At 40.3% G+C, this 19,476-nt stretch overlaps 1 protein-coding gene across 5 annotated transcripts in view; it reads left to right on the forward strand.

Annotated features, from left to right (window-relative positions):
* LOC128690150 (protein unc-13 homolog 4B-like) overlaps positions 1-19,476 on the forward strand; it is a 195,102-nt gene that overhangs the window by 45,521 nt on the left and 130,105 nt on the right. For all 5 annotated transcript variants that reach the window (XM_070090542.1, XM_070090544.1, XM_070090543.1 and 2 more), the window contains 3 exons: positions 4,069-4,218; positions 11,070-11,333; positions 15,895-16,122. In XM_070090542.1, the coding sequence (XP_069946643.1) occupies positions 4,069-4,218; positions 11,070-11,333; positions 15,895-16,122 (642 nt within the window). The remainder of the gene's footprint in view (positions 1-4,068; positions 4,219-11,069; positions 11,334-15,894; positions 16,123-19,476) is intronic.

Below are 19,476 nucleotides of genomic sequence, written 5' to 3' on the forward strand. Positions count from 1 at the left end.
CTCATATTCATGGATTATACCATAAATAACATATGGACACTATTAATATGTAAATAATGAATATTAAGTCTGTAGAATACTATAGAATAGTGATATAAACTACTTATTTACCTTTGATACAAGATTCACCTCTGTAAATACAATATAATTTTATTTTTCTGTATACGGTGAAACCCCAGTTTTCGTCTTTAATCCGTTCCAGAAGGTCGGCCGAAAACCGATTTGTACGAAAACTGAAGTAATATTTCCCATTAGAAATAATGTAAATCCAATAAATCCGTTCCAGATACCCAAAAATATTAACAAAAAATACATTTTATAGAGAATAACTATAGTTTTACATACAGAAAACAATGAGAAGTAAATATAAATGACTAATGAAATCGATAAATGAACATTTAACATCACTTTTACCTTATTGAAGACTCCTTTATGGAAGATGGTGAGGAGGGGAGAGGGAGGAGAGGTTATTGTTTAGAAAGGGAATCTCCCTCCATAAGGACTTCATGTATCAAAGCTCTATCTGGGGTTACTTCCCTTCTTTGTCTTTTACTGGCACTAGGACCATCTTGAGTCACTGGTACCCTGTCGCACAAAAAATCTGTCGAGAGAGGCCCGTTTCTGACGTCTCTTTAAGATTTGCCTAAAATGGGACACGGCATTGTCACTGAATGTATTGCTGACATAGCTTGCAGCAGCATTGTTAGGGTGATATTTCTCCACAAAATTCTGCACCTCACTCCACTTTGCACAAATGTCTTTAATCACTGAAGAAGGCACATTCTTCCCTTTCTTCCTCCTCCTCCTATGAAGCAATTTCCTCAGCTAAGGTCTGTTGCTGTTCCAGATGAAGGTCTTGCAGCTCTTAAGATTAAAATGTTTATTTTGAGAAATTACATGGTTGTACAGAGGAATATAATAGATGGGTGTACATGCCAAAAGCCCCTTTGAAATGTTGAGCATTTTGGGCAAATTTGAAGATTAACTTTAGATTAGGAAGGCAATACATAATTCGTATGGTTATTAGATGAGTTACAGTGAGTACAGGAGAACCAAATATTCTATCAGGTAATGCTACATGGTTTTGATAAGTCTAGTAGAGACTTGTTACACTATTGAATTAGTTAATAAAGATTACAGTATTAAACTGTAACAATTTAAAAAAAGTTACAATATGATGTTTTACAGTTTAGTACTATTTAAAACAATGAAAAACAGACATCCTGATTTCGAAGTAGTAAATGGTTGAACATTTGTCAGCATAATGAGTTGCTTTTGAGAAACTGGTAGTGATTAGGTACGGTTTGTCTGGTTAATTTTGGGTGATGTGATTTCTTATTAGGGCTTTAAACTGATTTGCAGACAAGGGTCCTTAAGTGGTGTCCTTCAATGGTTAGCTCTTCCCTGTGGTTGTCCACCAACTCTTCCACATCCTGGCCACTCCCCTCCAACCCCATGGACTTCCCCAAAGACACAGTGGATTCTACAATAGGCATAAGGTCATCAGGGTCACCATCAAACCCTTCAAAATCCTTCTGGAGAACATATTCTGGCCATGGTTTTCTCCAAGAGTTAATCGTCCTGGAAGTCACTCCCTGCCAAGCCTTATCTATAAGGCTTATGCAGTTGAGGATATTGAAGGGATTCCTCCAGAACTCTTACGGTCAGTTCAGTGTCCGAAGTCACTTCAAAGCACCTTTGAAACGTTGCTTTGATGTAGAGTTTTTTGAAGTGTGAAATGCCCTGCTAGTCCATGGATGAGAGGAGTGATATTAGGAGGGGGGGAAACTTCATTGTGATGAAACAAAACTTCCCCAACAATTGGTCTTCCAAGTCTGGAGGATGAGCAGGAGTATTGTCCATTACCAGGAGGCACTTGAGTGGTAATTTATTTTCCAGGAGGTATTTCTTCACACTCGGGTCAAACATTTCATTGACCCACTCAATGAAAATTTGCCTTGTGACCCATGCCTTATTGTTAGCCTTCCACATCACACACAATTTACTCTTCATGACATTGTTTTTCTTGGACACACTGGGATTTTCAGAGTGATACACCAGCATTACCACAGAACAAAAAAGTTAGCCTATCCTTCATAGGCTTGTGTCCTGGCAGTGCCTTTCCCTCCTGCATGATGTAGGCCCTCTGGCATTTTCTTCCAAAAGAGGCCTGTTTTGTCACAGTTGAAGACTTGTTGGGGAAGGAATCCTTCAGCCTCTATGTACTCCTTGAATTCATCAACGAATTCTTCAGCCCCACATTTGTCCGAACTTGCAGCCTTGCCATGCCTTACCACTGTGTATGCCACTTTGCTTCTTGAATCTGTTGAACCAGCAGCACTCGTTCCAGGCATTTTCTTTACAAGATCTGCATGCAGCTGCCTTGCCTTTTCACAAATTATCACCTCCACAACACTATCTCCCTCTGTTTTTGGGTGTTCCACACTGACAACAACAACATGTCATCTTTAATTGTTTGCCATCTCTGTATCATTAGCACATTTACCCCTTTCACAACATAAGCTTCCTTGATTTCGTTTTTCTTCGCCAGGATGGAACTGATCGTTGATTTGGACTTCCCATATGTCCTGGTGAGCTTGGCCACACGTATGCCACTTTCACATTTTTCTTTCTTGAATTCTATCATGTTTCTCGCCTTCTTTACCAAAGGACTGGCACTCGAAACTTTCTTTGGCCCCATGGATGCTTACTTAGCATTTGCAAGCACAAAAAACAATGGATTATTACGAAATGCTTTGGATGAACATGCAGAGTAATGCTCGGTGAACAAGTCATGAATGTATGAGCGACTGTGTCCCACGAGCAGGCAGACATGTCTGGTATGGACGATTTCCAAGTGGATGTACGAAAATGGGGCAAATTTCGCCAAAAAAAGTGGTTGAAAAAATTGTACGATAACTGGACTGGACAAAAACCTGGGTTCCACTGTACTTTGTTTTGTAGTTAGTTGGTATTTACCCACATTGAATACTGAATCAGTGAAATTTGTTCTAAATTATGGGTCTATATATACATTTTATAGGTAGTAGGTTGGTAGACAGCAACCGCCCAGGGAGGTACTACCGTCCTGCCAAGTGAGTGTAAAACGAAAGCCTGTAATTGTTTTACATGATGGTAGGATTGCTGGTGTCCTTTTTTCTGTCTCATGAACATGCAAGATTTCAGGTACGTCTTGCTACTTCTACTTACACTTAGGTCACACTACACATACATGTACAAGCACATATATACACACCCCTCTGGGTTTTCTTCTATTTTCTTTCTAGTTCTTATTCTTGTTTATTTCCTCTTATCTCCATGGGGAAGTGGAACAGAATTCTTCCTCCGTAAGCCATGCGTGTTGTAAGAGGCAACTAAAATGCCGGGAGCAAGGGGCTAGTAACCTCTTCTCCTGTATATATTACTAAATGTAAAAGGAGAAACTTTCGTTTTTCCTTTTGGGCCACCCCGCCTCGGTGGGATACGGCCGGTGTGTTGAAAGAAAGAGAAGAATATATACATTTATACTGAAGAAATTAAGCTCTTATTGTGTTACAATACCAGAATTCTAAGTTAGGCATACATATTTTTATCCCTGTTTGACATACCTAATGGTAAGTCTGAATTGGGGATGGGATGATACTAAAAAATTTGCCATTACAAATACTCAGTTTTATGTGGATACCCACTAATAATGATACTTATGCTCAATTTTAGGGTGATATTGATACTAGCAAAATTAGCTGTTACAGTACTGCCAATACCAATACTTTGACACACCTCTTGTCAGAATGCTTTCGTCCACTACTTTTTTGTTTTTAGACAATTTTTGATGATAATGGTCTTAGGAAGAGTTAACTTTCAGTAATAATGATGCTTCTTGGGAACCAACTTAAATGATGTATGACATGTTGAAAGGTTGATTCATCCACCTCTGCACATTATATTTACAGTATTCCAAATAAGACCATCACTGGTATACTGGACTAAAAAAAAATACTATAGTATGTAAATAAATGACAAGTTCATACACAATCATATTTGTTACTATGTTTGTTGGTATTTCAGGAATTAAAAGAGCAAAGTATAGAAGGCTGGTATAACTTGACCAAGAGCAAGGAAGAAGACACGAGTCAAGCATCTCTTGGAGAAAACTGTAAGCAAAGCAAGAAGAGAGGAAGTATACGTCTGAGCCTTAAAGTGTCCACTGTAGCTGAGGTACAATTTATTTTTGTATGATTATTGAAATCTTTACTATACATCTGAATACTAGTATTAATCATGAGTAACCTTGTTAGGAAGTTAAAAGTTATACAAAAATTGTAGTAAATAGTTTGTAAGTAGGACCCAATAATTATGTTGGAATCTGTTACAAAAGTGAGTAATAGTAGTGATTGCATGTGTAATAGTTGCAAGCAAAATTACAATTTAGTACGGATATTCTTTAACCCCTTAACTGTCCAAACATAGATCTACGTTTTATTTTTCCTGCCTCTAAACTTGGCACGATTGACCTGAGATCCTGGTCAGCACAGAATGGGTCTTAACACTTGGTGTGTGCAGTATTAGAAAGTCTGGGACCAGTTAGTATCTTGTAGGAGCACCAGTTTAATTGAGCGCCAGCTAGAGCAAACAGTGCGGCAAACACCTGGAATTCACTGATGTCATGTAGTATTAACACTTCCATTTTAAGAGAAAAGTGATGTTGACTTTGAGGTGGATGTGGCCACAAATGTTCAAGGAAATACAAAAAGTCTCAATAATAACCCATGTGCAACATTTGTGCAATACCCTTTCAATTTTGGTACCACTGGTAGTGTCATCCTGCCAGAATGTCTTATAACCTATGCCCTAAGTAAAGAGAAACAATTGTGGAATGTGCAGTACATGTTCGGCAGGCTGGCTGGCTGGCCGGCGACTGACTGATTGACTGTGGCTGTCTCTGTCTGTCTGTCTGTCTGTCTGTATCTATATCTGTTTCTATCTACAGTGGAACCTCAAAAATCGAACGTATCACATATCAAACGTTTCGAAAATAGGACCATTTTTTCGGACAAACTGTGTCCCTATTATCGAACGCGCCCCTATTTTCGGACCGCCGGGTACGGGACCTGTCTGCTGGCCCGCTCTGTCCGCGTCCCCGCGCAGGCGCCGTGAGCAGTCTAGCTTTGTTTATGCTTGAGTGAACACTAACCTGCGCTCTCATTCACGCATTTTACAATTACACGTATTTCGTTGTGTTTAGTGCTTGTGGGACTGTGAAATAAGCTACCATGGGCCCAAAGAAACTTGCTAGTGGTACCCCTGTGGTAAAGAAAGTGAGAAACACCATAGATGTGAAGAAGGAAATAATACAGAAGTATGAGAGTGGTGTGAGACTTGTTGAGCTTGCCAGGATGTATGGGAAAAACAAGTCGACCATCGGTTCTATCCTGGCAAAGAAAGAACAAATCAAGGAAGCTGATGTTGCGAAAGATGTTAATATGCTAACCAAAAAAAAGATCACAAATAGTTGAAGAGGTTGAGAAGTTGTTGCTGGTGTGGATCAAGGATAAAGAGATTGCAGGTGATCGTGTTTCAGAGATGATTATTTGCGAAAAGGCAAGGAAGTTGCATGCCGATCTGGTACAGAAAACTCCTGGAACCAGTGCTGATAGTGAATTTAAGGCCAGCAGAGGCTGGTTTGACAGATTTAAGAAGCGTAGTGGCATACACAATGTTGTAAGACATGGTGAGGCAGCTAGTTCAGTCAAATGGGTGGCTGAGAAGTTTGTACAGGAGTTTAAGGGGTACATAGACAGTGAAGAATTCAAACCTGAACAAGTGTTTAATTGTGACGAAACAGGCTTGTTTTGGAAGACAATGCCAAAAAGGACCTTCATCACAGGAGGAAAAGGCACTGCCAGGACACAAGCCTATGAAAGACAGGCTTACTCTTTTATTCTGTGCTAATGCTAGTGGTGATTTTAAAGTGAAGCCTTTACTTGTGTATCATTCAGAAAATCCCAGTGTGTTTAAGAAAAACAATGTCTTTAAGAACAAGTTATGTGTCTTGTGGAAAGCTAATCATAAGGCATGGGTCACAAGACAAATTTTCAAAGAGTGGGTCTATGAAGCGTTTGGCCCCAGTGTGAAAAAATACCTCCAGGAAAAGAAATTGCCACTCAAGTGCCTCCTGTTAATGGATAATGCTCCTGCTTATCCTCCAAACTTATTAGACCTCTTGTCTAAGGACTTCAGTTTTATAAAAGTGAAGTTCTTGCCTCCTAACACCACTCCTCTCCTCCAGCCCATGGACCAGCAGGTCATTTCTAACTTCAAAAAATTCTACACAAAAGCAGTGTTTGAAAAGTGCTTTGAAGTGACCACAGACACTAAGTTGACCCTAAGAGAGTTCTGGAGGAATCACTTCAACATCTACAACTCCATAAGCCTTATAGGTAAGGCTTGGGAGGAAGTGACTTCCAGGACTTTGAACTCTGCTTGGAGACAATTGTGGCCAGATTGTGTCTAAAAGAGGGATTTTGAAGGGTTTGAGGCTGACCCTGACCCTGACCCAGCTCACCCTCTGCCTGTTGTGGACTCTATTGTGGCATTGGGGAACACCCAGGGGTTGGAGGTGAGTGGTGAGGATGTGGAAGAGTTGGTGGAGGACCACAGGGAAGAGCTAACCACTGAAGAGCTGCAAGAGCTTCATCTGGAGCAGTATCAGACCACAGCTGAGGAACTTGCTTCAGAGGAGGAGGAAGAGGGAGTGGATGAAGTGCCTTCTTCAAAGATTAAGGAGATTTGTGCCAAGTGGAATGATGTCCAAATGTTTGTGCAGAAGTTCCACCCTGAGCAAACTGAAACAAGCCATCTTTGCAACAATTTCAGTGACAGAACCATGTCCCATTTTAGGGAAATGTTAGAGGTACCAGAAACAGAGGACTGTGGACAGTTATTTTGTGAGACAGGGGTCCAGTGACTCTCAAGCTGGTCCTAGCGGCATTAAAAAACGGAGAAGGGAAGTAACCCCAGAGAGGGCTTTACCTGAAGTCCTCATGGAGGGGGATTCTCCTTCCAAACACTAACCCCAACTCCCTCTCTCCTCCTCCCTATCTTCCAGATGCCATCAACAATCTTCAATAAAGGTAAGTAAAAATGTTATTTTATATGTATTACTATACATAATTAAAACTATAGTATTTGTTGTATGTAAAACTGTAATTAATCTCTATAAAATGTATTTTTTGTGTGAATATTTTTGGGCTTCTGGAACAGATTAATTGTATTTCCATTATTTCTTATGGGAAATATTGCTTCGAATTTCAGAACTAGCTCCTGGAACAGATTAAGTTCGATTTTTGAGGTTCCACTTTATCTCTGTCTCACAGGAGCACACACATACATAGTGTAGATTACCTAGGATAACCCAAAAAATCCAGACAGTCCTATACTGTGCTTGTAGATAAAATGCATAGTAAGCATGACTGGCAAGTAATATGTATTTACACTTGCTCAGGAATCATACGTGACGACTGCATCATGTGTAATACCTGTTGGTTTACGAGTGGCTCTCTCTGAGACAGAGCGAGACAAACAGAGACAGAAAGACAGATAAGCAGAGACAGATAAACAGAGCTAGACACAGACAGACAGATACAGACATGTTTGTGTAATGGTAAAAACAAATACATAAAGGCAAGGATGTGAACGCTCATCAAATGTCACCACTGCTGCACTGTCAGCAGTGGAGTGACACTCGTCTTACACGACGCTTCAAGGAAGATTAATAATAATAATAATTTTTTTAACAATTCGGCCGTCTCCCTGCATATCCAAAACATTGCTGGGACCTATAAATACTGTGTATATATTTGTAGACAACAGTATGTGACTAAGGTAGGTGAAAATGTTCACTTGTCACTGTCACTTTGTGTGTGACTATTTGAGTACTATTTCAGTACCTAATATTAGTGTCAGAACAAAGATTAGCTATGAAATCACAAGAACTACTACATATTGTAATTTTTATTTTATTTTATTATCACACTGGCCGATTCCCACCAAGGCAGGGTGGCCCGAAAAAGAAAAACTTTCACCATCATTCACTCCATCACTGTCTTGCCAGAAGGGTGCTTTACACTACAGTTTTTAAACTGCAACATTAACACCCCTCCTTCAGAGTGCAGGCACTGTACTTCCCATCTCCAGGACTCAAGTCCGGCCTGCCGGTTTCCCTGAACCCCTTCATAAATGTTACTTTGCTCACACTCCAACAGCACGTCAAGTATTAAAAACCATTCGTCTCCATTCACTCCTATCAAACACGCTCACGCATGCCTGCTGGAAGTCCAAGCCCCTTGCACACAAAACCTCCTTTACCCCCTCCCTCCAACCTTTCCTAGGCCGACCCTTACCCCGCCTTCCTTCCACTACAGACTGATACACTCTTGAAGTCATTCTGTTTCGCTCCATTCTCTCTACATGTCCGAACCACCTCAACAACCCTTCCTCAGCCCTCTGGACAACAGTTTTGGTAATCCCGCACCTCCTCCTAACTTCCAAACTACGAATTCTCTGCATTATATTCACACCACACATTGCCCTCAGACATGACATCTCCACTGCCTCCAGCGTTCTCCTTGCTGCAACATTCATCACCCATGCTTCACACCCATATAAGAGCGTTGGTAAAACTATACTCTCATACATTCCCCTCTTTGCCTCCAAGGACAAAGTTCCTTGTCTCCACAGACTCCTAAGTGCACCACTCACCCTTTTCCCCTCATCAATTCTATGATTCACCTCATCCTTCATAGACCCATCCGCTGACACGTCCACTCCCAAATATCTGAATACATTCACTTCCTCCATACTCTCTCCCTCCAATTTGATATCCAATCTTTCATCATCAGAACATAAAAATTATACAAATTAAAAAATGAGGAAAAACGGTATATCGGCAACACTTCTGCAAGCGGCAGCGCTTCATGTTGCTGTCAGGCGAGCAGCAAGCGCCGACTTTGTGGCCTTATATCTCTGTAAGCACTGATTCTAATTTTTTTTTTTTTTTACATTATGTAAGTCTTTTTTTTTTTTTTTTTTTTTTTTTTTTTTTTTTTTTTTTTTTTTTTTTTTTTTTTTTTTTAATATTCAGGGTGTTGGGTGAGAGAACATAGCATAGATCTACGTTTGGACAGTTAAGGGGTTAATAATGTTTTAGTAGTGTGAGACATTCTAAAGTTAAATCTAACATGAGGTGAAGGAATGGTGAGAAAAACATGGCCTTGGATGGCTTACATTACTTCATGTGAGAATTACGTAGGAATTTATCAAGGCAGGTGATGGTAAAGATTGTATGTTGAAAAGCATTGTCCTAGTTGGTGAATAATACAAAGGTAGTAAGCTGGTAGACAGCAACTTCCCAGGGAGGCACTACCATCCTGCCAAGTGAGTGCAAAACGAAAACCTGTAATTCTCTTACATAATGGTAGGATTGCTGGTGTCTTTCTTTCTGTCTTATAACCATGCAAGATTTCAGGTACATCTTGCTACTTTTACTTAGGTCACACTACACATGCATGTACAAGCATATATATGCACACACCCCTCTGGGTTTTCTTCTATTTTCTTATTAGTTCTTGTTTATTTCCTTTTGTCTTGGTGGGGAAGTGGAATAGAATTCTTCCTCTTTAAGCTATGCATGTCTTAAGAGGCGACTAACATGCCAGGAGCAAGGGGCTAGTAACCCTTTCTCCTGTATACATTACTAAAGTCAGGAAGAGAAACTTCAGATTTTCTTTTCGGGCCACCCTGCTTTGGTGAGATACAGCTGGTTTGTGAAAAGCAGAATTAGCTCGCATTAGCGGGAGGGAGTATGGAAGAGGTGAATGTTTTCAGATATTTGGGAGTAGACTTGTCAGCAAGTAGGTTTATGAAGGACGAGGTAAACCATAGAATTGATAAAGAAAAAAAAAGTGGGTAGTGCACTGAGGTGTCTGTGTAGACAAAGTAATCAGTGGTGCCAAAGAAGGAAATGTATGAGAGTATAGTGATACCAACACTTTTATATGGGTATGAAGCATGGGTTGTAAATGCTGCTGCAAGAAGGAGGCTGAAGGCAGTGGAGATGTGTTTAAGGGCAATGTGTAGTGTAAATATTATATACAGAGAATTTGTAATGTGGAAATTAGGACATGTGGAGTTACTAAAAGTATTATTCAGCAGACTGAGGAGGGGTTATTGAGGAGGTTTGGTCATTTAGACAGGATGGAGCAAAATAGGATGACTTGGTGTATAAATCTGTAGTGGAGGGGAGGATTTGGTAGGGGTTGTTCTAGGAAAGGATGGAGGGGGAGGGTAAAAAAAACATTTTATGTGCAAGGGGCTTGGACATACAACAGGTATGTGTGAGCATGTTAGATGGGAATGAATGAAGACAAATGGTTTTTGGGACTTGACAAGCTGTTGGAGTGTCAGCAGGATAATATTTGAAGGGATTCAGGGAAACTGGTTAGCCAGACTTAGTCCTGGAGGTGGGAAGTACAATGCTTTCACTTTAAAGCAAGAGTTTGGAATATTTGCTCTTTGGGGTGACATGTGACTGATTCATGCCATATGAGTTTTGTAATTAAATCTATAGAGAAAATGTTCTGGTATTGTTAATAATACCAGTACATATGTCTACAATTTATTTAATCTTACCCTTTCCAAAAGAGGTAAATTGTATCATACAAAACATTATCAGACAGTAAAAAATGTTACGGAAATTCTACACCTGAACTGTCACATGCTCTCTAAAACACTTCCTACGATTTACTATAAATTTCTGGGCTGTGTTTTGTGGCACATCTAAATAGCTCCTTAATGTCATCTGAATCTTTCCTGCTGTTTACTTGTCTTCTTAGTATGTTTCATAAAACACTTTCTTACCATTCTCTCTAGTACTCGTTTCACATGCCTATACATTCTCCCTAGATTTTTCCCATTTTTTTCAGTACCTCTTTATAACTAACTCATATTACATGTACATACTCGTACAGTGCATGTATGTATTTTGTATAATAGTGTAAATTTTTTTGCAGCTGAATCTCATAGGACCACATTGGTTTGATGCTTTCCTTAAGAAAGTTGTGCGACATTATCTTGGCTGTTTGAGCACCTATGGCAATGTTAGACGAGGAAGCAAAAGGTGGAGTGAGAGAAGCATGCATAGCATCAGACGTAGTACTAAGAGTGCTAAAATTAACACCAATAATAACAAGAGCAACAGACTTAATATTAATGATAAAGACTACAGCACCAGTTGTAGTACTAGTAGCAGCAGTGGAAGTAGCGTTGAAAGTGAGGTAAGAAAAGAATTTGTTGAATTTATTTAATTTATTGTACAGCAATTTGTTTTTCTCTTGCCACACTGGTCATTGCCCACCAAGGTAGGATGACTCATATAAGGAAATATTCACCAATATTCATTCAGTTACTATCTTGCCAGTAATGTGCAGACCTCACACTTGGAACAACCCTCTGAACTAGAACACTTTCACCTCCAGGTAATAGGTTAATAGACAGCAACCACCCTGGGAGGTACTACTGTCATATGAAATGGAAGCCTGTTAATAGTTTGACTTTGTGTTTCCTTCCCTCTTCAGGATACGGTACTATGTACCCCAAACGGCACTACTTACACTATACCACTCTAATCTACCCTTGCCTCACGAGGCTCCTCCCTCAGCTGCAGAGTTTTTGAGCCTTATGTATGTACTGCTCGCTTAAATGTTTCAATGCAAGCACTTGGTCTATGCATCTCCTAACATTTGTAATCTTCCTAGTGCCTTGGCAATCGTTTCTGTCTTACCCTTAAACCTTTCAATACTATTTTTATTTTATTATCACACAGGCTGATTCCCACCAAGGCAGGGTGGCCCGAAAAAGAAAAACTTTCACCATCATTCACTCCATCACTGTCTTGCCAGAAGGGTGCTTTACACTACAGTTTTTAAACTGCAACATTAACACCCCTCCTTCAGAGTGCAGGCACTGTACTTCCCATCTCCAGGACTCAAGTCCGGCCTGCCGGTTTCCCTGAACCCCTTCATAAATGTTACTTTGCTCACACTCCAACAGCACGTCAAGTATTAAAAACCATTCGTCTCCATTCACTCCTATCAAACACGCTCACGCACACCTGCTGGAAGTCCAAGCCCCTCGCACACAAAACCCCCTTTACCCCTTCCCTCCAACCTTTCCTAGGCCGACCCCTACCCCGCCTTCTTTCCACTACAGACTGATACACTCTTGAAGTCATTCTGTTTCGCTCCATTCTCTCTACATGTCCGAACCACCTCAACAACCCTTCCTCAGCCCTCTGGACAACAGTTTTGGTAATCCCGCACCTCCTCCTAACTTCCAAACTACAAATTCTCTGCATTATATTCACACCACACATTGCCCTCAGACATGACATCTCCACTGCCTCCAGCCTTCTCCTCGCTGCAACATTCATCGCCCATGCTTCACACCCATATAAGAGTGTTGGTAAAACTATACTCTCATACATTCCCCTCTTTGCCTCCAAGGACAAAGTTCTTTGTCTCCACAGACTCCTAAGTGCACCACTCACCCTTTTCCCCTCATCAATTCTATGATTCACCTCATCCTTCATAGACCCATCCGCTGACACGTCCACTCCCAAATATCTGAATACATTCACCTCCTCCATACTCTCTCCCTCCAATCTGATATCCAATCTTTCATCACCTAATATTTTTGTTATCCTCATAACCCTACTCTTTCCTGTATTCACTTTTAATTTTCTTCTTTTGCACACCCTACCAAATTCATCCACCAATCTCTGCAACTTCTCTTCAGAATCTCCCAAGAGCACAGTGTCATCAGCAAAGAGCAACTGTGACAACTCCCACTTTGTGTGATTCCTTATCTTTTAACTCCACGCCTCTTGCCAAGACCCTCGCTTTTACTTCTCTTACAACCCCATCTATAAATATATTAAACAACCATGGTGACATCACACATCCTTGTCTAAGGCCTACTTTTACTGGGAAATAATCTCCCTCTTTCCTACATACTCTAACTTGAGCCTCACTATCCTCGTAAAAACTCTTCACTGCTTTCAGTAACCTACCTCCTACACCATACACCTGCAACATCTGCCACATTGCCCCCCTATCCACCCTGTCATACGCCTTTTCCAAATCCATAAATGCCACAAAGACCTCTTTAGCCTTATCTAAATACTGTTTACTTATGTGTTTCACTGTAAACACCTGGTCCACACACCCCCTACCTTTCCTAAAGCCTCCTTGTTCATCTGCTATCCTATTCTCAGTCTTATAATTCTTTCAATAATAACTTTACCATACACTTTACCAGGTATACTCAACAGACTTATCCCCCTATAATTTTTGCACTCTCTTTTGTCCCCTTTGCCTTTATACAAAGGAACTATGCATGCTCTCTGCCAATCCCTAGGTACCTTACCCTCTTCCATACATTTATTAAATAATTGCACCAACCGCTCCAAAACTATATCCCCACCTGCTTTTAACATTTCTATCTTTATCCCATCAATCCCGGCTGCCTTACCCCCTTTCATTTTACCTACTGCCTCACGAACTTTCCCCACACTCACAACTGGCTCTTCCTCACTCCTACAAGATGTTATTCCTCCTTGCCCTATACACGAAATCACAGCTTCCCTATCTTCATCAACATTTAACAATTCCTCAAAATATTCCCTCCATCTTCCCAATACCTCTAACTCTCCATTTAATAACTCTCCTCTCCTATTTTTTACTGATGAATCCATTTGTTCTCTAGGCTTCCTTAACTTGTTAATCTCACTCCAAAACTTTTTCTTATTTTCAACAAAATTTGTTGATAACATCTCACCCACTCTCTCATTTCCTCTCTTTTTACATTGCTTCACCACTCTCTTAACTTCTCTCTTTTTCTCCATATACTCTTCCCTCCTTGCATCACTTCTACTTTGTAAAAACTTCTCATATGCTAACTTTTTCTCCCTTACTACTCTCTTTACATCATCATTCCACCAATCGCTCCTCTTCCCTCCCGCACCCACTTTCCTGTAACCACAAACTTCTGCTGAACACTCTAACACTACATTTTTAAACCTACCCCATACCTCTTCGACCCCATTGCCTATGCTCTCATTAGCCCATCTATCCTCCAATAGCTGTTTATATCTTTCCCTAACTGCCTCCTCTTTTAGTTTATAAACCTTCACCTCTCTCTTCCCTGATGCTTCTATTCTCCTTGTATCCCATCTACCTTTTACTCTGTGTAGCTACAACTAGAAAGTGATCTGATATATCTGTGGCCCCTCTATAAACATGTACATCCTGAAGTCTACTCAACAGTCTTTTATCTACCAATACATAATCCAACAAACTACTGTCATTTCGCCCTACATCATATCTTGTATACATATTTATCCTCTTTTTCTTAAAATATGTATTACCTATAACTAAACCCCTTTCTATACAAAGTTCAATCAAAGGGCTCCCATTATCATTTACACCTGGCACCCCAAACTTACCTACCACACCCTCTCTAAAAGTTTCTCCTACTTTAGCATTCAGGTCCCCTACCACAATTACTCTCTCACTTGGTTCAAAGGCTCCTATACATTCACTTAACATCTCCCAAAGTCTCTCTCTCTCCTCTGCATTCCTCTCTTCTCCAGGTGCATACACGCTTATTATGACCCACTTCTCGCATCAATACTATTTGCCAAAAAGACTAGTCTGTACTGAATTGTGCAGTTACACTGTTTTCTTCCAACTGGGGTTTCCACTAGTCCCTACTTATGAGATGGATTGGCTCACTGTCAAAGCAAGAATTGGATCTAGCCTCAGTTTATTAAGATTTAAAGTTAGTCAGCTCTTATAAAGCTGCTCCTATTCCCATATACTATGATTTTTTTGTAAATGTAATTGAAAAAGTGCATCCAAAATTAGTGTGTGGAAAGGCCTTCATTGTACATACTGTATATGCTATTCACTTGGGATGCTCTTTTTCAATCACCTTTACATAAAATCAGATGATATAGAGGAACTTTTTTAGAGCTTAATGAGCTTAAAGAGCCCAAGTATCTTGCTGATATGCTTGTATCTTTTACAGACCCCTTTAGATGGATTGAGCCTTGTGTTGTTGGGGATAAGTCATTTGCAGAAACAAGTTTTTCTGATGTAGCTCGTTGATTATTAAGCAAGTGGCCAGAGTTTAAGAGCCAAGAATCTGTTCATGTTTTCAAGTCTTAACTGACAGCATATCTCTTTTCCAGAGTTTATGAGCCTAATGATCTTAGTGTCACTCTTTAATATGAACTTTAGTATTTATTTTTCATCATTGTTGCATTTATGGCTTCCTGCAAGTCCCCATGAAATTCTTAAACATCCAAGGACTGAAGAATAAAAAATCTCAAATTATTTATTATCCATTATATTCAACAGGGTTATCTCTTGTAATTCTTGATTTCTCTTGTCTCCTTTCCCCATGTATGAGGGGAACTATTCATGCTCTCTGCCAATCCTTAGGTACCTTCCCTTCTTTCATACATATATTGAGCAAATTCCAACAACTCTAACACTATACTATTCCCACCTGTTTTTAACATGTCTTAATTCTAAATGTATTTTTTTGAGAGGTTTGGAAATGAGTGTTATGTAATATAAAAGTTATGTATGCTATTTTTTGAGACTGGAGATGAAATTTTTCAGTCTAAGCCAATTTATTTAAAAAGTCTTTATTTGAATCAAATTCACTATAATCTCTACTTATTCTGTGAATTTTATAATGGTGTATTGTCTTAATATACAGTAGTAATCCTTACACAAGCTAGCACTGTTCATATTATTTATTATCCAACAGGTAGAGTGGACCTTGCCTACACCATGGAATGGTAATCTTAGTAGCACTGCTCAGTCTCTTTTGGACCACTATGCTGCAACTCTCAATCTCGCACCACCGACCACTCTGTTGTCATGGTGGAAGGTGTCTTCAGAGTTTTTTATCATAGACCAGTTTTTCCTTGGTAAATTGTTAAAGGATATACAAGGTTACATGAAAGAAAAGAGGTATTCTGAGGAGGAGATTCAGGTAAGATTTTGTATTACAAATATAAAATTTCTCATATTTTACAGTGATTGTCTTAAGGTATTCTCCAGTATATTTAAAAATTTCCCACCCATTGGTGGTGTAAAATAGTGGTACTGAAGTCCCCAAAATAAAAATGATAATGCAGCTTAAAGGTAGGTTCCCAATTGTACAAGAATGATATACAATACCAACAAGAAGAAATTAAGACACATACAACATCTGGGTATCTTTATTGTAGACGTTTCGCCATCCAGTGGCTTTATCAATACAAATTCCAGGACATAATTTGAAGACAATAGAACTATATACAGAAGATGAGGTAATCAGTCCCTCAGCCTTGGAGTTGGTGTGAAGTGCACTGTAGTCATGGAGGTTCTCCATGACTACCATCCGACTTACGACTTACTCCGACTTACAGCCTGCTCGACATATGACCACTCGACTTACGACCATGTTTTGTATGCCAAATTTCTGGGAAATAAACAACTGTTTGTGCTGTACACAGTGTTTATCCTAAACCTTACAGTATAAAATACAGTACTAACAGCATGAAAAGTAAAGTAAAAAATGAAATGCCAAAATAAAACAGCTGGATGTTGATATCCAGTAGTAAGGTTCGACTTGTGTCCATTTTGACTTACGACCGGTTGGTCGGAACCAAGCTTGGTCGTAAGTCGGATGGTAGGTGTATTTGATAGTGAAAAAAAGACTGTTTTGCTTTACAGCGATAGCCCGGAACCTAACCTGTTGTATAAGTGAGATGCTCCTTTATGTTCTGTCTTCCATCAAGTTCTTTCGTTCAACACACCGGCCGGATCCCACCAAGGCGGGGTGGCCCAAAAGGAAAAACGAAAGTTTCTCCTTCTACATTTAGTAATATGTACAGGAGAAGGGGTTACTAGCCCTTTGCTCCTGGCATTTTATTCGCCTCTTACAACACGCATGGCTTATGGAGGAAGAATTCTGTTCCACTTCCCCATGGAGATAAGAGGAAATAAACAAGAACAAGAACTAGAAAGAAAATAGAAGAAAACCCAGAGGGGTGTGTATATATATGCGTGTACATGTATATGTCCTAGGTAGTAGGTTGGTAAACAGCAACCGCCCAGGGAGGTACTACCATCCTGCCAAATGAGTGTACAACGTAAGCCTGTAATTTTTACATGATGGTAGGATTGCTGGTGTCTGTCTGTCTCATAAACATGCAAGATTTCAGGTACGTCTTGCTACTTCTACTTGCACTTAGATCACACTACACATACATGTACAAGCATATATATTCACACACACCCCTCTGGGTTTTCTTCTATTTTCTTACTAGTTCTTGTTCTTGTTTATTTCCTCTTGCCTCCATGGGGAAGTGGAACGGAATTCTTCCTCCGTAAGCCATGCGTGTTGTAAGAGGCGACTAAAATGCCAGGAGCAAGGGGGCTAGTAACCCCTTCTCCTGTATATATTACTAAATGTAAAAGGTAAAAGGAGAAACTTTTGTTTTTTCCTTTTGGGCCACCCTGCCTCGGTGGGATACGGCCGGTGTGTTGAAAGAAAGAGGAAGACACGTATGTGTAGTGTGACTTAAGTGTAAGTAGAAGTAGCAAGATGTACCTGACATCTTGCATGTTTGAGACAGAAAAAAGACACCAGCAATCCTACCATCATGTAAAACAATTTCAGGTTTCCATTTTACACTCGCTTGGCAGGACGGTAGTACCTCCCTGGGCGGTTGCTGTCTACCAACCTACTACCTACATTCCATCAAGTTAGGGTGATTAAAAAAAAAAAGTGGGACCCCCGTATCCATTGGGGATGCATTCCAAGGACATGCCATGGTTACCAATATTGTGGATACTAGTAAACCCTGTATATAAGCCCTGTACATGCCTGTTACAGTGGTCCCTCGTTTTTCATAGTTAATCCGTTCCTGGAGTTGCTACTATTATCGAAATCTACGATTTGCGAATCAATTTTCCCCATAAGAAATAATGTAAATACAATTAATCCGTTCCTAACACCCAGAAGTATTAAAACAAAAAAAATTTTTACATGAAATATAGATGTAGTACATAAACAATACAATGGGAAATGATGAATGAAACATTAACAGCATAACACTTACCTTTATTGGAGATTCTTCTTAGTGTATGGGAGACTGGAGGAGGAGAGAGATTGGATTGTTTACAGTTTGGAAGGGGAATCCCCTTCCATCAACACCTCAGGTACCAATTGCTTTTCTGGGGTTGCTTCTCTTCTCTGTTTCTTAATGCCACTAGGACCACCTTGAGAGTCACTGGAGTCCTGTCTCGCAAAATAACTGTGGAGAGAGCTCTGTTTCTGGCGTCTCTTAAACACTTCCCTAAAATGGCCCAAGGCTGTCACTGTACATGTTGCCAACATGGCTTGCAACAACCTTGTCAGGGTGATGTTTCTCCATAAAGCTTTCCATCTTACCCCACATAGCAAAAATCTCTTTAATTTCTGAAGAAGGCACCTTCTTCCATCTCTCTTCCTCCTCCTTTGCAGCAAGATTCTGAGCTGCGATCTGTTGCTGTTCCTGCTGAAGCTCTTGCAGCTCCTCAGTGGTGAGCTCTTCGTTGTGGTCTTCCACCAATTCTTCCACATCCTCCAAACTCACATCCAACCCCATGGAACTCCCCAGTGCCACAATTGATTTAACAACAGACATAGGCTCATCAGGGTCAGTCCCAAACCCTTCAAAATCCCTCTTGTCGACACAATCTGGCCACAATTTTCTCCAGGCAGAGTTCAAAGTCCTGGTAGTCACTCCTTCCCAAGCCATACCTATAAGGGTTATGTAATGGAGGATGCTGAAGTGTTCTCTCCAAAATTCCCTTAGGGTCAAGGGAGTGTCTGTGGTCACAGTCAAGCACCTGTGAAACATTGCTTTTGTGTAGACTTTTTTAAAGTTTGCAATGACCTGCTGGTCCATGGGCTGGAGGAGAGGAGTGGAGTGGTATTCGGGGGGCAAGAACTTTACTGTGATGAACCCAAACTCCTCAAAAATTAGGTCATCCAAGTTTGGAGGATGAGCAGGTGCATTGTCCATTACTAGCAGGCACTTGAGATCCAATTTCTTTTCCAGGAGGTAATTCTTCACACTAGGGCCAAACACTTCATTGAACCACTCGACGAAAATTTCCCTCGTGACCCATGCCTTACTAAACCATACCCCCGGCCGGGATTGAATCCGCGGTCATAGTCTCAAAACTCCAGCCCGTTGCGTTAGCCACTAGACCAGCTAGCCACAATAAGATTCATCCAACTAGGTATATTTCTACACCATAGGAAGGTTAGCACAGGCACCATTGTGACCACAAATGCAAGTTTTACAGACGA

This window comes from Cherax quadricarinatus, chromosome 32 (genome assembly GCF_038502225.1).
Source record: "Cherax quadricarinatus isolate ZL_2023a chromosome 32, ASM3850222v1, whole genome shotgun sequence".
Taxonomy (NCBI): domain Eukaryota; kingdom Metazoa; phylum Arthropoda; class Malacostraca; order Decapoda; family Parastacidae; genus Cherax; species Cherax quadricarinatus.